The sequence below is a fragment of the Pseudochaenichthys georgianus genome, chromosome 7 (genome assembly GCF_902827115.2).
Source record: "Pseudochaenichthys georgianus chromosome 7, fPseGeo1.2, whole genome shotgun sequence".
Classification (NCBI taxonomy): domain Eukaryota; kingdom Metazoa; phylum Chordata; class Actinopteri; order Perciformes; family Channichthyidae; genus Pseudochaenichthys; species Pseudochaenichthys georgianus.
The window spans coordinates 3,208,216-3,223,180 of NC_047509.1; the positions used below are offsets into that span (position 1 = coordinate 3,208,216).

The 14,965-nt window shown below is 39.5% G+C and overlaps 2 protein-coding genes across 4 annotated transcripts; both read left to right on the forward strand.

Moving 5' to 3' along the window:
* Positions 1–2,764: 2,764 nt before the first annotated feature.
* LOC117450036 (zona pellucida sperm-binding protein 3-like) lies at positions 2,765–4,869 on the forward strand. Of its 3 annotated transcripts, XM_071203700.1 has the most exons (11): positions 2,765–2,779; positions 2,923–3,064; positions 3,143–3,327; positions 3,406–3,509; positions 3,583–3,674; positions 3,749–3,929; positions 4,003–4,108; positions 4,184–4,272; positions 4,390–4,481; positions 4,564–4,668; positions 4,758–4,869. In XM_071203700.1, exons 2-11 carry the CDS (start codon positions 2,998–3,000, stop codon positions 4,769–4,771), a joined length of 1,035 nt encoding a protein of 344 aa, XP_071059801.1. In that variant the 5' UTR covers positions 2,765–2,779; positions 2,923–2,997; the 3' UTR covers positions 4,772–4,869. The 3 variants fall into 3 exon arrangements, with proteins under 3 accessions (XP_071059801.1, XP_033943901.1, XP_033943903.1); XM_034088010.2 differs by lacking the exon at positions 2,765–2,779 and having other exon boundaries at positions 2,844–3,064; XM_034088012.2 differs by lacking the exon at positions 2,765–2,779 and having other exon boundaries at positions 2,845–3,064; positions 4,390–4,469.
* A 1,014-nt stretch (positions 4,870–5,883) lies between these two features.
* Positions 5,884–10,990, forward strand: LOC117450037 (zona pellucida sperm-binding protein 3-like). The gene is made up of 10 exons (XM_034088014.2): positions 5,884–6,000; positions 6,082–6,248; positions 6,337–6,440; positions 9,648–9,736; positions 9,826–10,006; positions 10,083–10,188; positions 10,293–10,378; positions 10,577–10,668; positions 10,742–10,808; positions 10,876–10,990. Exons 1-9 carry the CDS (start codon positions 5,904–5,906, stop codon positions 10,804–10,806), a joined length of 987 nt encoding a protein of 328 aa, XP_033943905.1. The 5' UTR covers positions 5,884–5,903; the 3' UTR covers positions 10,807–10,808; positions 10,876–10,990.
* The last annotated feature ends 3,975 nt before the right edge of the window (positions 10,991–14,965 follow it).

Below are 14,965 nucleotides of genomic sequence, written 5' to 3' on the forward strand. Positions count from 1 at the left end.
CAATTTCCCAGAAATATTGATCAAACTAAATATTTGAAAGCAATATGATTACATTAAACTTTTTGTTCAAATTTCCAATCGAGAGCTCTTAACAGTTAATGCTTATCATGTAAGTATTTGTATTCTGTATTCTTCAAGCAGGTCAAGGCTAATCTCAGTAATTTTCCAAAGAACATTATGGCTGAACGATAAAGAGAATGGATTCAAAGCTTTTCAGCACTATACTCAATTGGCCCTTTCTGTTTTGTGTATGGACTTGTTCAACATGTAATCGTCTAACTCTGTAAATTGCAGACTGATTCTTGGTACATAATACACTCTATCACTCTTCACCTTAGCTGAAATATGTTTTTCTTCATGACTAAAGAGACAATGCTTTACCCCAATATGTATTGAACTAGGAGAGAAACTGTAATTTTTGCATAACCAGCATACAAAAAAGTATTTCAAGCGACTGAACAGATAAAGGCAACTTACAAAAAACAAACTCTGGGATCCCCCTTAATACCATAGGCCTACTTTTTCCAGGCACATTTAATATCTTGAACATTTCCATAGCCACATTTGATCGAATGAAAAATCATACTATGATAAAACTTGGCACTACGATACACTCAGTGGCGGCGCTGGGGTATGGCTGGGGTAGCTACTGTACAGCCATACCAAGAAATGGCTTAGCCCCACCATAAATGATGTTAAAGTAAATAATAAGCTAAACTTTGAACACGGCTTGCGAAAATATACGGGTCGTGTCCACAACACACAAACTGATCCTGCTGTAACAAGTGCACGTTACTGATGCAATATGGTAGAGACCATTCAGGCTTATGCTAGAAGAGGGGTGCATGGAATAATAAGTAGTGGGGGAGTTTTATACACTAAAGATGTGAAAATTCTCTGGCATTATATCAGCGCGGCCGCGGTCAGATCAAAATGCAAATGTGCAGTTTTATTTCATACAGTTCCATTTTGATTGAGACAGGGGAATAATCTAAACCTGACGCGTGGCGTTTCACTGTCAAGGGGGGCGATATAGCGTGTATGGAATTACATTGCAAATACTGACTTGAGCCCCACCACTGTATGGGTTAGCCCTACCATAGATTACCCAAAAAATTAATCTGGAGCTGCCACTGTTACTGACGAATTTATTTTAATACCCTCACTCACGCAATTAGTTAATACTCAACAGAATTCTACAAAGTAATCAGCTAACACAGAAACAATGGTCTTCATCACGTAGTTCAGCTTTAATTAGGTGTATTGGTCATTGGGGACCCCCCCCCCCGATTTGATTTCTGTATATACTGTGTAGTGGATCAAGGCTGCAGTAGTTCAGTCTGTACAGACGGTGCTTTGTAACGGAGGGGCGCCGGTTTACTACACCGTCATGCATAAATATGGCTTAACATTATTGCAATTCAAGACATTTTTTGTCAATATGACATTTATTTTGCTTTCACTTAGAGATACTGTATATTAAGGAACTAATAATGTTATACAAAAACTTGCTTGATAATGATCTGATGCAAACAAAATCTGGTTTTAACTAAATAATAAATATGTTTTGATTGAGTTCAGTAAACTTTCTATTTGAAAATGTTGTTTTGTGTCCTTTGTGAAATTTCTTTTTTTTACGTGTAATTAAAATGTTATCAAAATAAATCAAAAATGTTTAAATAGATGGAGCAGGATATTTTCATGCATGTTTTCAGGATAAATCATTGCTGATAATACTGAAACATGACGTGTGGTGAGTCAATATTTATGAGGTGAAAGTGAATGAAAACAAGTTTAGAATGATTCTGAAATGTTTTATATATTTGTTGGAACATTTCCAGAGTGATCCATGACGGCACACAACACGGTGTCACTCACAATGACGGTGAACGGCTCTGACTAAAAAGAGCCTTCTTAAAAACACAGAATATGACAAAACACCAACAAGCAACACTAAATCTGAGCCAGTTCCAATCCCATTTGTATAATAACATACTGTACATAAAATACAAAGGTTTCTTTTCTCATACATCTGTGCAAAGATCCCCAAATTCCCTCGAACACCACCACCGACAAAGTAACTGGAAGAACACTGTATGCTATGCATATCTTCAACACTCACATACTGGAGGTTTTACTAAAGCACAGGACAGTAGGAGTCATTATATGACAACATCCAATGGAATTAGCTTAACGTAACACATGACACCTTACAAACATGGAAATGTAGGTAGTCTCCTCATGCACCTTTTTTATAGTGTCCTTTTTCGCCTAGTATCACTTTTAATAGGCTTATAATGCAGTCTTTATTTGCTCTTAAAAGTGATACTAAGATTTATGTATTGGAAAAAAATACTCGGGACACAGCAGGACTTCGTTTTCTCACCTAAAGCGAAAAGTACTTTAGTAAATTTTAACCTAACTCGAGTACTCCTTTTCAAGTGTACTTGGATCCAGGCCTCGGTCTCTGATGTGAAAGCCTCCTTACAAAGACATCATCTGTTGGAGGGTTACACTCTGTACATCTTTCCCTCCTTAATGCACTTTGGGCACCAACTCGATCAAAAAGGCTAAAGCTAACTTTAAATAAATGTCTCTTACACTTTAATGTTGGTAATTATCTTTCAGTTTCTTTTTGGACTGACTGATCTGTACAGAGGCCACCAGAGGACGCTGCTCTATTAATTTCAGTCCTTGACAGCGGTCTGTCTGTTCTGGATCAACAACGTGTCAAGTGTTCTGAATTGACCTATCAGAATCGAGTATTCAACTAAGCCATGTAATAAAAGATTAAAGGCAGATAAATAAAAATGTACTTGAATAAGTTTACTAGAAATGATCCAAATGAAAACTCTACAATGAAATTGAATGTGAAACGACATCCCAGTATAAGTAGACAGATGCTGCCCTGCTCTCACACAGGTGTTGCTCGTTCAGCTAAATTGGCAGGGAGTCTACAAATGGTGCCACTTCCTGTGTGATCTTGATCATTCAGTCATGGGGACTCAACTCTACCTAGGTGTGATAGTCGTGGCTCTTTTTGCAACGACTGTTACCAATGCAGGTATGCTTAGCACATGCATGTAAACATCTGCTTTTGTTGGGGAATGTAGGGAAATATATAATAATGATTTGTTTGCAGAAATCAAAGTACAGTGTGGAAAAGACTCCGTAAGGATCACATGGACGATCCCCTCGAGAATGCGGCAATATGCAGCTCGTCACTTCCTCGGAAACTGCATGCCATCTAGGTTTAATGTTCTGCCGAGGGGAGAGGGGAAAGCCGAGTTTAACTACAAACTAGATGACTGCAATTTTAAAAGACTGGTAATGTAACTGCCATGTTTCGCCGAAATACCTCTCAGCCTTTTCAATGTCATAATGAGCTTTTTTTTTTTTCTTCAGGTGAAAGGGAAGAATCTCATCTACAAAAATGAGCTGACTTTCAGGCCCAGACCAAGGTCGAGTCCTGCAGCTTATGTGTATCCCATCGAATGCGTTTATCCAAGGTAGGAGTTTCTTTCTTATTTAATTTCGAGTTTAAAGCTGATATATGGGATAAATGTTGTTAATAAATTTCAGACCTACGGGGTGGGTTCCTGCTTTCCTGAACCCGGGGGCAGGTGTTGCCGGAGGCCGAGGAGGGCTGACGTTCCACATGCTGCTCCTAAATGGTGAGGGCTCATGCTCCTAAAGGCAAAACACTCAAAAAATGCACACTAAGCCGTTTTTACTTTTCCCCTTACAGAACAAATGACAGCGGTAGCGGAGACAAATGTCATCCCCCTGGGCTCCTTCATGCCAATATGGGCAACAGTCGAGCAGAAGTCCCATCAGCCATTGCTGCTGCTCATGGAGGAATGTGTGGCAGCCACTACGCCTGAGCTGCAGGCTAACAGCAATGTGTACCCCATCATTACAAATAAGGGGTGAGATCCACTCTCTGATTTCTTTAATTGTTTTCTGGAGTTTAGTCCTTATCGCTTATCTGAATTTCTTCAGGTGTCTCCTGGACAGTGTGAAGGGAAACTCCAGGTTTCTCCCTCGGTACCACTCGTCTGCAATCATCCTCTACCTGCAGTCCTTCAAGTTTGGTCTCGGCGAGGAGGTGAGGGGGTAAATGTAAAGTGCTCTAAAGAATATTTGGTTCCTAGCAAACATGTATGTTTCATGTGCTCCTCAGGTGTACATTCACTGCAAACTGCTCGCATGGGATCCTGAAGTTCTAAGTGAGAGCAAGAAAGCTTGCCACTATGTAAAGGAAAATGAGCGGTAAGGGAAGAGTTTGACATGTTGGAAGTATGTGAAAATGCTTTTTTTCTTCTGTGTATACAAATGTTGTAAAGCCATGCTGATGTATTTGAGCCTTAACGATTACGGCTTCCTCAGATGGGAACTCCTGGATGACCCCATGCAGAGCTCCATGTGTGACTGCTGTTCTAGGACCTGCAACACTCGCTCCAAGAGAGGTGACGAATGGGGTATCGCTTTTATGCTAACTTGTATGCTTTTTTTAATGTAGTCTTTTCATTATGAAGTTATTATTGTTTTCTTCCACCTCAGAATCCAACGGCTTCATGCACACTTCTGTGTTGGGACCCCTGATCATAATGGATCCATCGCAACAAAATGCCCACAATGCATCAGTAGTTTCCATTGCTGACCAAGGTTAATGAGTATTTATTTATGGTATTTTGTCTTGAAGTTTTGTTCAAAACTTGCCATAAGACTAACGTTGCTAAACATTTTCTCAACAGGAAGTCCAGTCTAAGATTGGGGAGACTGAACAGAGGGCCCAGGCGGACGACATCCATATGCAGATTAAAGTTGTCTATAATCTCTGTATAAATAAAACTGTTGTTAACTCCTGTTGAGTATAAAACGAGTATCTTTACTTCATATGAATTTTCTACTGTCCTCAACTGTGTCCATTGGTCCCATCAGTAGAATTGTACTAATTTTGTGTGACTTTTGTCATTGAAAGATACTGTCAATTATAATGTAACCTTTAATGTGAGTGAGTTGGAGTATAGCCCCTGAATCTTTCTTTCACTTTCCATGTTACATTGAGCTCTGCACATGATATACATTCTGACATTACATACACCACCTGATTTAAAAGCTATTGGTGATCTGTCTGCTATTACAACTATGGCAATTATTTATGTTGAGCCTCATTTTAAAAGAAAATTCTGATCTGAATTTATTTTCTGGCCACTCATGCCTGCAGTTGAATGGAGCATAGTTTACTTTCTGGCCATGAATATAAAATCAATAGGGATGGCCTGCATGGCACGTGTGTATGCAGTTAAAAGATGACATCATAGCAACACAACTAATATTCACGTGTGTGGATATTTTCTCACACTGAATACAACTTAAATGAACTGAAACATTTACCTTTTTCCCTTCCCTTGAGTTTCCATTAGGTCAAAGATATAAAAATAACACATTTGAATTGGACAGGACATCTGATAAAGGAATACTACCTTCCCCCAAATGATCATTTGTTTAGAAATGACTCAACTTTTAATTCTCAAAGAAAACTTGTTCTTGCATGACTTGACGTTGAACAAAGAATCCCAACGTATACATATATATTAATGTCAATAGATATAACAGCAAAACTAAATAAAAACATAAGACAACCCATGCACTATGATCCTCAAAGTGTTTTAAATAAGAATTTAAGGTAGTCACACAGGATAATACATTTCATAAGAAATGGTGATTTTGTGCTATTGTGGTGCTGATGAAGCTGAATAAAAATGAATTGGACTAATGTGATTGGATGCTCCCCATGCTGTAATCAGTGTGCTAGCTGCTGCAGCTGGGACTGTTGACAGGCACCAGGTGAAAGACGTTATCTTGATGAATGCCTCTCAGGAACAAGGTATAAGAACATGCACTGTGTCAGTAGGAAGTATTCCGTCATGATGGTTTCATTTTGTCAAGGCGCACTGCTTCTGAGCCTGGCAGCTGCCATGGCGGTATATGCAGGTAAGACTGGAAACAATTAAAGCCATGTTATTATCCTTGACTCAAATAGTTGAGTCTAAACTTAATTTCTTTGTGTTGCAGACATGAAAGTGGACTGTGGGCCAGATTTTGTGACGCTGATGTGGACAGAAAGCCGACCCCAGGCCGACACGTCGCTTCTCCGTCTGGGTAACTGTTTCCCAACTAGCTTCTCAGCAGGAGAGGCCTACTTCTATGTGGATCTCACTGACTGTAACTTTAGGAGACTGGTATGTGTATATATATTTTAAACCTGCAAGCTGTGAGTCTGCTATATTTCCTACAGCTCTCTCAGGGGGATATTTGTCTCTCTAACAGGTCACCGGGGATGCACTGGTGTACAGCAATGATCTGACCTACGTTGCTTCTGCGGATTCTTACAATTTGGCCTTCACCCACCCAGTTGTATGTGCATATGAGAGGTTAGTGTTCATACAACATAAGGTGCTAAAGGGTGACACTACCCTTGACTAACAATTCCAATTTGGCATTTTCATGGCCTGGGAAAGTTCAATTTGATGATGAGCTTCTCCCTCTCAAAGCCACCAACCATGGAAGTCCGTCTCAAACTTGTGATGTCATCAGGTATAAAGTCTGAAGCTGCTATATAGACAATGAATGGGAGACTGATTTAGGGAATCTACAGCCTGTTTCTGTTCTATTGCCAAATTAGCTTTATCTATTGAAGTATTCTCAACAAAAAATGTACCCATTTACTGAGAACAATCCCTAACGTACACTGTGTTGTTCCCAATTCATTGTCAATTGAGTTTTTCCCATAGTTTTAATTGAACATCACAAATTTAAGTTCTCTCTAGTTTTTTGCATTTTGGAGGAAGTCTTTTAGCATAGGAGTAACGGTTCATAACTAGAGAATGCAATTCCTGAAGAAATTGCGAGTGGAAATACTTTATGCTGATGTTGAATTGCTATGCTGAAATGTAATGTGTAAGGAGAAAGTGAAGCATTTTTAGATTGAAATGATACATGAACACTGGGGGTGTGAATTTGTGATAAGAAAAGACAGTAATAAAGCTTGGAAAAGTAGCAGAATATTTAAACTGCAAACTATTGAACTAAGTTGATGGCGAATGATCTGTCGCCATGGCAACGGTATTTGACACCCCATAATACGCTTCGAAATGTGGATGGCTTCATCGTTACAAAACCTGTGGAGTTTGGAGCATTTTCACTGAAGTTGAGAACCGTGTTTCATGGTGAGCATTGTGTTGCCATGGCAACGGCATTTGAATAAATCTCAACTGTCCCGTATGATGTCTTCATGGCTGGACTGTTGGCACAAATGTGAAGTTTTTATAACTATTTTCATAGGAGTTATAGCAATATTGTGTTTTATTGCAAGGGATGCGTTGCCATGGCAACAGCTTTTGAGGAAAATTCACTAATGGCACATAGACATGTTGAGGGCTGGACCATTAACTGTCATATGAAGTCTGGTGGTGTTTTGACCATTTTAATATCAGTTACGACAACATCGTGTTTGGCGAGGGATGCGTTTCCATGGAAACGGCATAGGATAAAACCCCATAATTCTCATCGTGCTGTTGAGGGCCGGACCATTATCTGAAGTCTGGTGCGGTTTTAGACCATTTGCTTAGGTATCACGACACCATCAGGGATGCGTTTCCATGGAAACGGCATATGGTGAGATCTCAGATTTGGCATAGAGCTGTTGAGGCATGGACCGGTGATATACAAGTGAATATTGGGGACGATTAGACCGTGTCTATTGGAGTTACAGCGACATCGTGTTTTATGACGAGGGATGCGTTGCCATAGTAACACCACATTACGGAAAATCTGATTTGATGTAGAGATTTTCAGGACCACAGTGTTAACCAGCATGTGATGTTTGGTGGCGTTCTGAGCATGTCATTTGGAGTTGTGACATCATCATGTTCCATCACACAGGTGTTTATGTGTGAGCTAACGACGTTATGGAACACCTGTGCTTGAACCCAGAGATCAAAGGTTTCCATGGTGAGCATTGTGTCGCCATGGCAACGGCATTTGAATAAGTCTCAAAACTGTCCCGGAGATGTCTTCACAGCTTGACTGTTGGCACAAATGTGAAGTTTGAGCACTTTTTGACCAATTTCATAGGAGTTATAGCAATATTGTGTTTTATTGCAAGGGATGCGTTGCCATGGCAACAGCTTTTGAGGAAAATTCACTATTGGCACATAGACATGTTGAGGACTGGACCGGACCATTAACTGTCATATGAAGTCTGGTGGTGTTTTTCGATTTGCATATCAGTTACGACGACATCGTGTTTTATGGCGAGGGATGCGTTTCCATGGAAACGCCATAGGATAAAACCCCATAATTCTCATAGAGCTATTGAGGGCCGGACCACTATCTGAAGTCTGGTGCGGTTTTAGACCATTTGCTTGGGTATCACGACAACATCAGGGATGCGTTTCCATGGAAACGGCATATGGTGAGATCTCAGATTTGGCATAGAGCTGTTGAGGCATGGACCGGTGATATACAAGTGAAGCTTGGGGGACGATTAGACCGTGTCCATTGGAGTTACAGCGACATCGTTTTTGTGGTGAGGGATGCGTTGCCATAGTAACACCACATTACGTAACATCAGATTTTATGTAGAGCTTTTCAGGGCCACAGTGTTAACCATCATGTGATGTTTGGTGGTGTTCTGAGCATGTCAGTTGGAGTTATGACATCATCATGTTATGAAACACCTGTGCTTGAGCCCAGAGATGAAAGGTTTCCATGGTGATGTGCAGTAATCAGTGAGAGGAGAGCCTTTCCATTGTTCTGAATGAGAGATAAACCTCTTGCATGTGAACGTTTTGTTGAATAACCGTAACAGATATCGGTGAAATGTCAACGTGTGAAGCATCTCAAGAACCCTTGGCATCTGAAGTGTCCTTTTTGTGTACATTCGGGTCAATAATGTGCCATTTTTGGCTAACTAAAGGTGTGAGGAAAGATGAGCCTGAATGGACAATGGGCTTTAATGGAGCTACGAGATGTTTTCTCATGACAAATTATGTCTCAGGAGTGTAGGGTTTGGCAGGTCTAAAAAAATATATATATGAAAGCGAATTTCAAGCTGTCCTCCACTCTAGCTGTGAAATAACGCACTCTAGCCTTAACGAGCTGTGCAATACACACTAATGTTAAAATCTGAAGAAGGCCTCTTTACCAAGTTCTGAACAATGTTTAATATTTCTAAAATTCTGAATCTGATTTAAAAGTCGTTTAACAGGAATAATGTCAGAAAGATGTGTAATATTTTAAAGTTGGAATGAGGTTTCTGAGGGAAAGTATGAAGGAACAGTTAGCAGTTGAAGTCGCATGAAGATTTTTCAAGTCTGAAGAGGTTCTCTTGACTTCCATGTTAAAAATGTGATGAATTATGGGATGTATCTCGGGAATTATGAATGAGAAAAGTAATGGCAATCGATTCCTGAACGATTTGAACAGACTTTCTGCGATGTGGGAGAAGAAGACGGACAAAATAACCAGGCGGAATAAGAATAAAGAATTAGTTCGTAGGAGTAAACAAGCTTGCACTAATAAGTTCAATAGTTTCACTTTGCAGCATTTTCTGTACCCTTCTGCTTTATTTTTTGCAGGCCCAAAGACTGGTATGCTACGATCTATGACCCGGTGTTTAAAACCTACAGTCTAGGAGATCTGCAGTTTAACATTGGCCTCATGAATGGTGGGTAAACAACATGAGAAACTCTCTACGAACGGCAGCTCTCCCTGACTTTTGTAACTTAATGACTCTTCTCCTGTTTACTGCCCTAGACGACTTCTCAGGCCCTGCTGAATCTACACGCTTTCCTCTGGGCTCCATCATCCCCATCATGGCTAGTGTGGTGCAGGAGACCCATCAGCCCTTGCTGCTGCTTCTTGAGGAATGTGTAGCTGCTACCACACCAGAGCTGTACCCTGAAAGCACCATGTACCCTATAATCTCCAATAAAGGGTACTCATGGCAATGAGCATTGATTTCAAAAATATATTTTGGTCGTAATGCTAATACATTTTCTTTGACTCAACAGATGTCTTTTGGAAAGTGTGTCGTCACGATCAAAATTCGAACCAAGGCAAAAGTCATCGGAGATCCGCCTATCACTTCAGACCTTTACGTTTGCTATGGGAGAAGAGGTAAATTGGCCGTTACTTTTTTTTTTTTTTCAGAGTCACGGTTTTATTGTGGAAACTGAGATTAATTGATGCCATGACGCCTATATTTCCCCTCTACCCAACAGGTCTTTATCCACTGCAAACTTTTGGCTTGGGATCCCAATGGTCTTGACAGCACTAAGAAAGCCTGCCACTTTGTCGAAGGGCATGGGTAAAAATATTACTCTAATGTATCAGAATTTGAATTGTAGGTTCATTATTATACATGAGATGACTTCTTCAGCTCAAGCCCAGTCTACTGAAGATACAGATGGATCCCATTCATAACTATTCAAACTTTGTGGAATCTTTATTTGGAAGACTTGAGATGCATTCTAATGATCTTTTCATCCAATCTTCATGAACTCAGTTGGGAGTTGCTGGACAACTTGGCCCAGAGCAATCTTTGTGACTGCTGTGAATCGAAATGCAAGTCAAGGAGGCAGAGGAGTGTTGCGTCAGGTATGTACACAACTTCTGCTGTATTACACTTGTTTGGTTGGCTTGTACTGTACTAACATATATATTGTTGCAGAGAAACATGGAATGGTACACAAAGCAGTCATTGGGCCATTTACCATCACAGATGTGAATTCCTGAAGGTAAGGGTTTCGTATTGCAATATACATGTATTCTGAACGGCTATATTAAACTTTGTTCTCCCAACAGGAATGGATCCATTTCGCTGACTGGTTTCTTCAATCTGAATTTGGTTTTTATTCTTGGTTCTCTTTGCATTTCAGATTGTATGTGGCCAATAAAAAAAAAAATGTTTTTAATTGAAGTTCTGAAATTATTGAGTTATTTTGTGTGAAATGGTTTAAACTAAGCTGTATTACTGAATCTTGATGACCTTGTCTTCTTTCTGGGAACATTTCCAGGTCTAGTCAATGTCATGAACTTTTTTCCTGTGTCAATTTCCCAGAAATATTGATCAAACTAAATATTTGAAAGCAATATGATTACATTAAACTTTTTGTTCAAATTTCCAATCGAGAGCTCTTAACAGTTAATGCTTATCATGTAAGTATTTGTATTCTGTATTCTTCAAGCAGGTCAAGGCTAATCTCAGTAATTTTCCAAAGAACATTATGGCTGAACGATAAAGAGAATGGATTCAAAGCTTTTCAGCACTATACTCAATTGGCCCTTTCTGTTTTGTGTATGGACTTGTTCAACATGTAATCGTCTAACTCTGTAAATTGCAGACTGATTCTTGGTACATAATACACTCTATCACTCTTCACCTTAGCTGAAATATGTTTTTCTTCATGACTAAAGAGACAATGCTTTACCCCAATATGTATTGAACTAGGAGAGAAACTGTAATTTTTGCATAACCAGCATACAAAAAAGTATTTCAAGCGACTGAACAGATAAAGGCAACTTACAAAAAACAAACTCTGGGATCCCCCTTAATACCATAGGCCTACTTTTTCCAGGCACATTTAATATCTTGAACATTTCCATAGCCACATTTGATCGAATGAAAAATCATACTATGATAAAACTTGGCACTACGATACACTCAGTGGCGGCGCTGGGGTATGGCTGGGGTAGCTACTGTACAGCCATACCAAGAAATGGCTTAGCCCCACCATAAATGATGTTAAAGTAAATAATAAGCTAAACTTTGAACACGGCTTGCGAAAATATACGGGTCGTGTCCACAACACACAAACTGATCCTGCTGTAACAAGTGCACGTTACTGATGCAATATGGTAGAGACCATTCAGGCTTATGCTAGAAGAGGGGTGCATGGAATAATAAGTAGTGGGGGAGTTTTATACACTAAAGATGTGAAAATTCTCTGGCATTATATCAGCGCGGCCGCGGTCAGATCAAAATGCAAATGTGCAGTTTTATTTCATACAGTTCCATTTTGATTGAGACAGGGGAATAATCTAAACCTGACGCGTGGCGTTTCACTGTCAAGGGGGGCGATATAGCGTGTATGGAATTACATTGCAAATACTGACTTGAGCCCCACCACTGTATGGGTTAGCCCTACCATAGATTACCCAAAAAATTAATCTGGAGCTGCCACTGTTACTGACGAATTTATTTTAATACCCTCACTCACGCAATTAGTTAATACTCAACAGAATTCTACAAAGTAATCAGCTAACACAGAAACAATGGTCTTCATCACGTAGTTCAGCTTTAATTAGGTGTATTGGTCATTGGGGACCCCCCCCCCCGATTTGATTTCTGTATATACTGTGTAGTGGATCAAGGCTGCAGTAGCTCAGTCTGTACAGACGGTGCTTTATAACGGAGGGGCGCCGCTTTACTACACCTTCATGCATAAATATGGCTTAACATTATTGCAATTCAAGAAATTTTTTGTCAATATGACAACATTTATTTGCTTTCACTTAGAGATACTTTATATTAAGGAACTAATAATGTTATACAAAAACTTGCTTGATAATGATCTGATGCAAACAAAATCTGGTTTTAACTAAATAATAAATATATGTTTTGATTGAGTTCAGTAAACTTTCTATTTGAACATGTTGTTTTGTGTCCTTTGTGAAAATACTTTTTTTACATGAAATTAAAATGTTATCAAAATAAATCAAAAATGTTTAAATAGATGGAGCAGGATATTTTCATGCATGTTTTCAGGATAAATCATTGCTGATAATACTGAAACATGACGTGAGGTGAGTCAATATTTATGAGGTGAAAGTGAAAGAAAACAAGTTTAGGATGATTCTGAAATGTTTTATATATTTGTTGGAACATTTCCAGAGTGATCCATGACGGCACACAACACGGTGTCACTCACAATGACGGTGAACGGCTCTGACTAAAAAGAGCCTTCTTAAAAACACAGAATATGACAAAACACCAACAATCAACACTAAATCTGAGCCAGTTCCAATCCCATTTGTATAATAACATACTGTACATAAAATAAAAAGGTTTCTTTTCTCATACATCTGTGCAAAGATCCCCAAATTCCCTCGAACACCACCACCGACAAAGTGCATAACTGGAAGAACACTGTATGCTATGCATATCTTCAACACTCACATACTGGAGGTTTTACTAAAGCACAGGACAGTAGGAGTCATTATATGACACCATCCAATGGAATTAGCTTAACGTAACACATGACACCTTACAAACATGGGTAGTCTCCTCATGCACCTTTTTTATAGTGTCCTTTTTCGCCTAGTATCACTTTTAATAGGCTTATAATGCAGTCTTTATTTGCTCTTAAAAGTGATACTAAGATTTATGTATTGGAAAAAAATACTTGGGACACAGCAGGACTTCGTTTTCTCACCTAAAGCGAAAAGTACTTTAGTAAATTTGAACCTAACTCGAGTACTCCTTTTCAAGTGTACTTGGATCCAGGCCTCGGTCTCTGATGTGAAAGCCTCGTTACAAAGACATCTGTTGGTTACACTCTGTACATCTTTCCCTCCTTAATGCACTTTGGGCACCAACTCAATCAAAAAGGCTAAAGCTAACTTTAAATAAATGTCTCTTACACCTTAATGTTGGTAATTATCTTTCAGTTTCTTTTTGGATTAAGACTGGGTAAGTCCACAGTTGGTCTTAGCAAGGATAGCCGGCTTAAATGACAATGCAAAACACTTTTCCATTAATTGCACTATGCCTTGAATGAAAATTGATGGCTTCTACAGAAGATGAGCCTTGATCATTATTTGTGTTTTAACTGCTATTACATTAAAGGTGGGGTAGGTAATTTTGGAGAAACCAGCTTGAGTGCGCTAGAATTTGAAAATACACAGGCGGAAGAAATCTGCTACTTCCTCACAGAGCCCCTCCTCCAACACACACGAACGCGTACATGACCAATGAGGGCACGAGATAAGTTTGTGCACAGATGGAAGGCTGACAGGCAGGTAGGCCATCCAGTTACTTTAGCCGGGCCGGCTCAGATGATTGGTCGTGCTTTTTACAGTGCTACGGCTTCCACAGATGACATTTTTTCATGGATTTTTTGTCAAAGCACTTAAGATATTCATTGCTATCGGGATGTTAAGAGCATTTCATGGAATATAACAAAAAGTGTATCTCGAGCCGGTTTCTCAAACTTACCTACCCCACCTTTAACACAAAAAACATTAATCTTCACCAAATGTAATTTAACACCCTTTCAAACTGTAAATATTGTATCAGACTACTGGTATACATGAACAACTGCAGTAAATATACAAAGATTAGACACTGAACATGTACTGCGTGTGCCAGATGTGATCCATGGCACATAAGAGCGGGATATGTGTCTTCTTGTTCTCTCTGTGTGTGTGTGTGTGTGTGTGTGTGTGTGTGTGTGTGTGTGTGTGTGTGTGTGTGTGTGTGTGTGTGTGTGTGTGTGTGGTGTGTGTGTGTGTGTGTGTGTGTGTGTGTGTGTGTGTGTGTGTGTGTGTGTGTGTGTGTGTGTGTGTGTGTGTGTGTGTGTGTGTGTGTGTGTGTGTGTGTGTGTGTGTGTGTGTGTGTGTGTGTGTGTGTGTGTGTGTGTGTGTGTGTGTGTGTGTGTGTCTGTGTCTGTGTCTGTCTGTCTCTGTGTCTGTCTGCTGGTTTCTGTGTGTGTTACAGCTTCAATAAGTTATTTTTTATGTTGTGAAATACTCAGTATTCAGAAGCATTACCTCTACTACTAGTAGACACATATTGTCAAAATACTTCATTACAAGTACATGCATTCTAAATCTTACTTAAGGAAAAGTACAAAAGTATTATCAGTTAAATGTACCAGTTAAAGTAGCATAACAT

Coding starts and splice junctions, on each gene's coding strand:
- LOC117450037 (XM_034088014.2), top strand. CDS start 5,904: ATGCACTGTGTCAGTAGGAAGTATTCCGTCATGATGGTTTCATTTTGT. Junction 6,001..6,081: donor TGCCATGGCGGTATATGCAG/GTAAGACTGGAA, acceptor TTTGTGTTGCAG/ACATGAAAGTGGACTGTGGG. Junction 10,379..10,576: donor CACTTTGTCGAAGGGCATGG/GTAAAAATATTA, acceptor TCATGAACTCAG/TTGGGAGTTGCTGGACAACT.
- LOC117450036 (XM_071203700.1), top strand. CDS start 2,998: ATGGGGACTCAACTCTACCTAGGTGTGATAGTCGTGGCTCTTTTTGCA. Junction 4,273..4,389: donor TATGTAAAGGAAAATGAGCG/GTAAGGGAAGAG, acceptor CGGCTTCCTCAG/ATGGGAACTCCTGGATGACC. Junction 4,482..4,563: donor CAAGAGAGGTGACGAATGGG/GTATCGCTTTTA, acceptor CTTCCACCTCAG/AATCCAACGGCTTCATGCAC.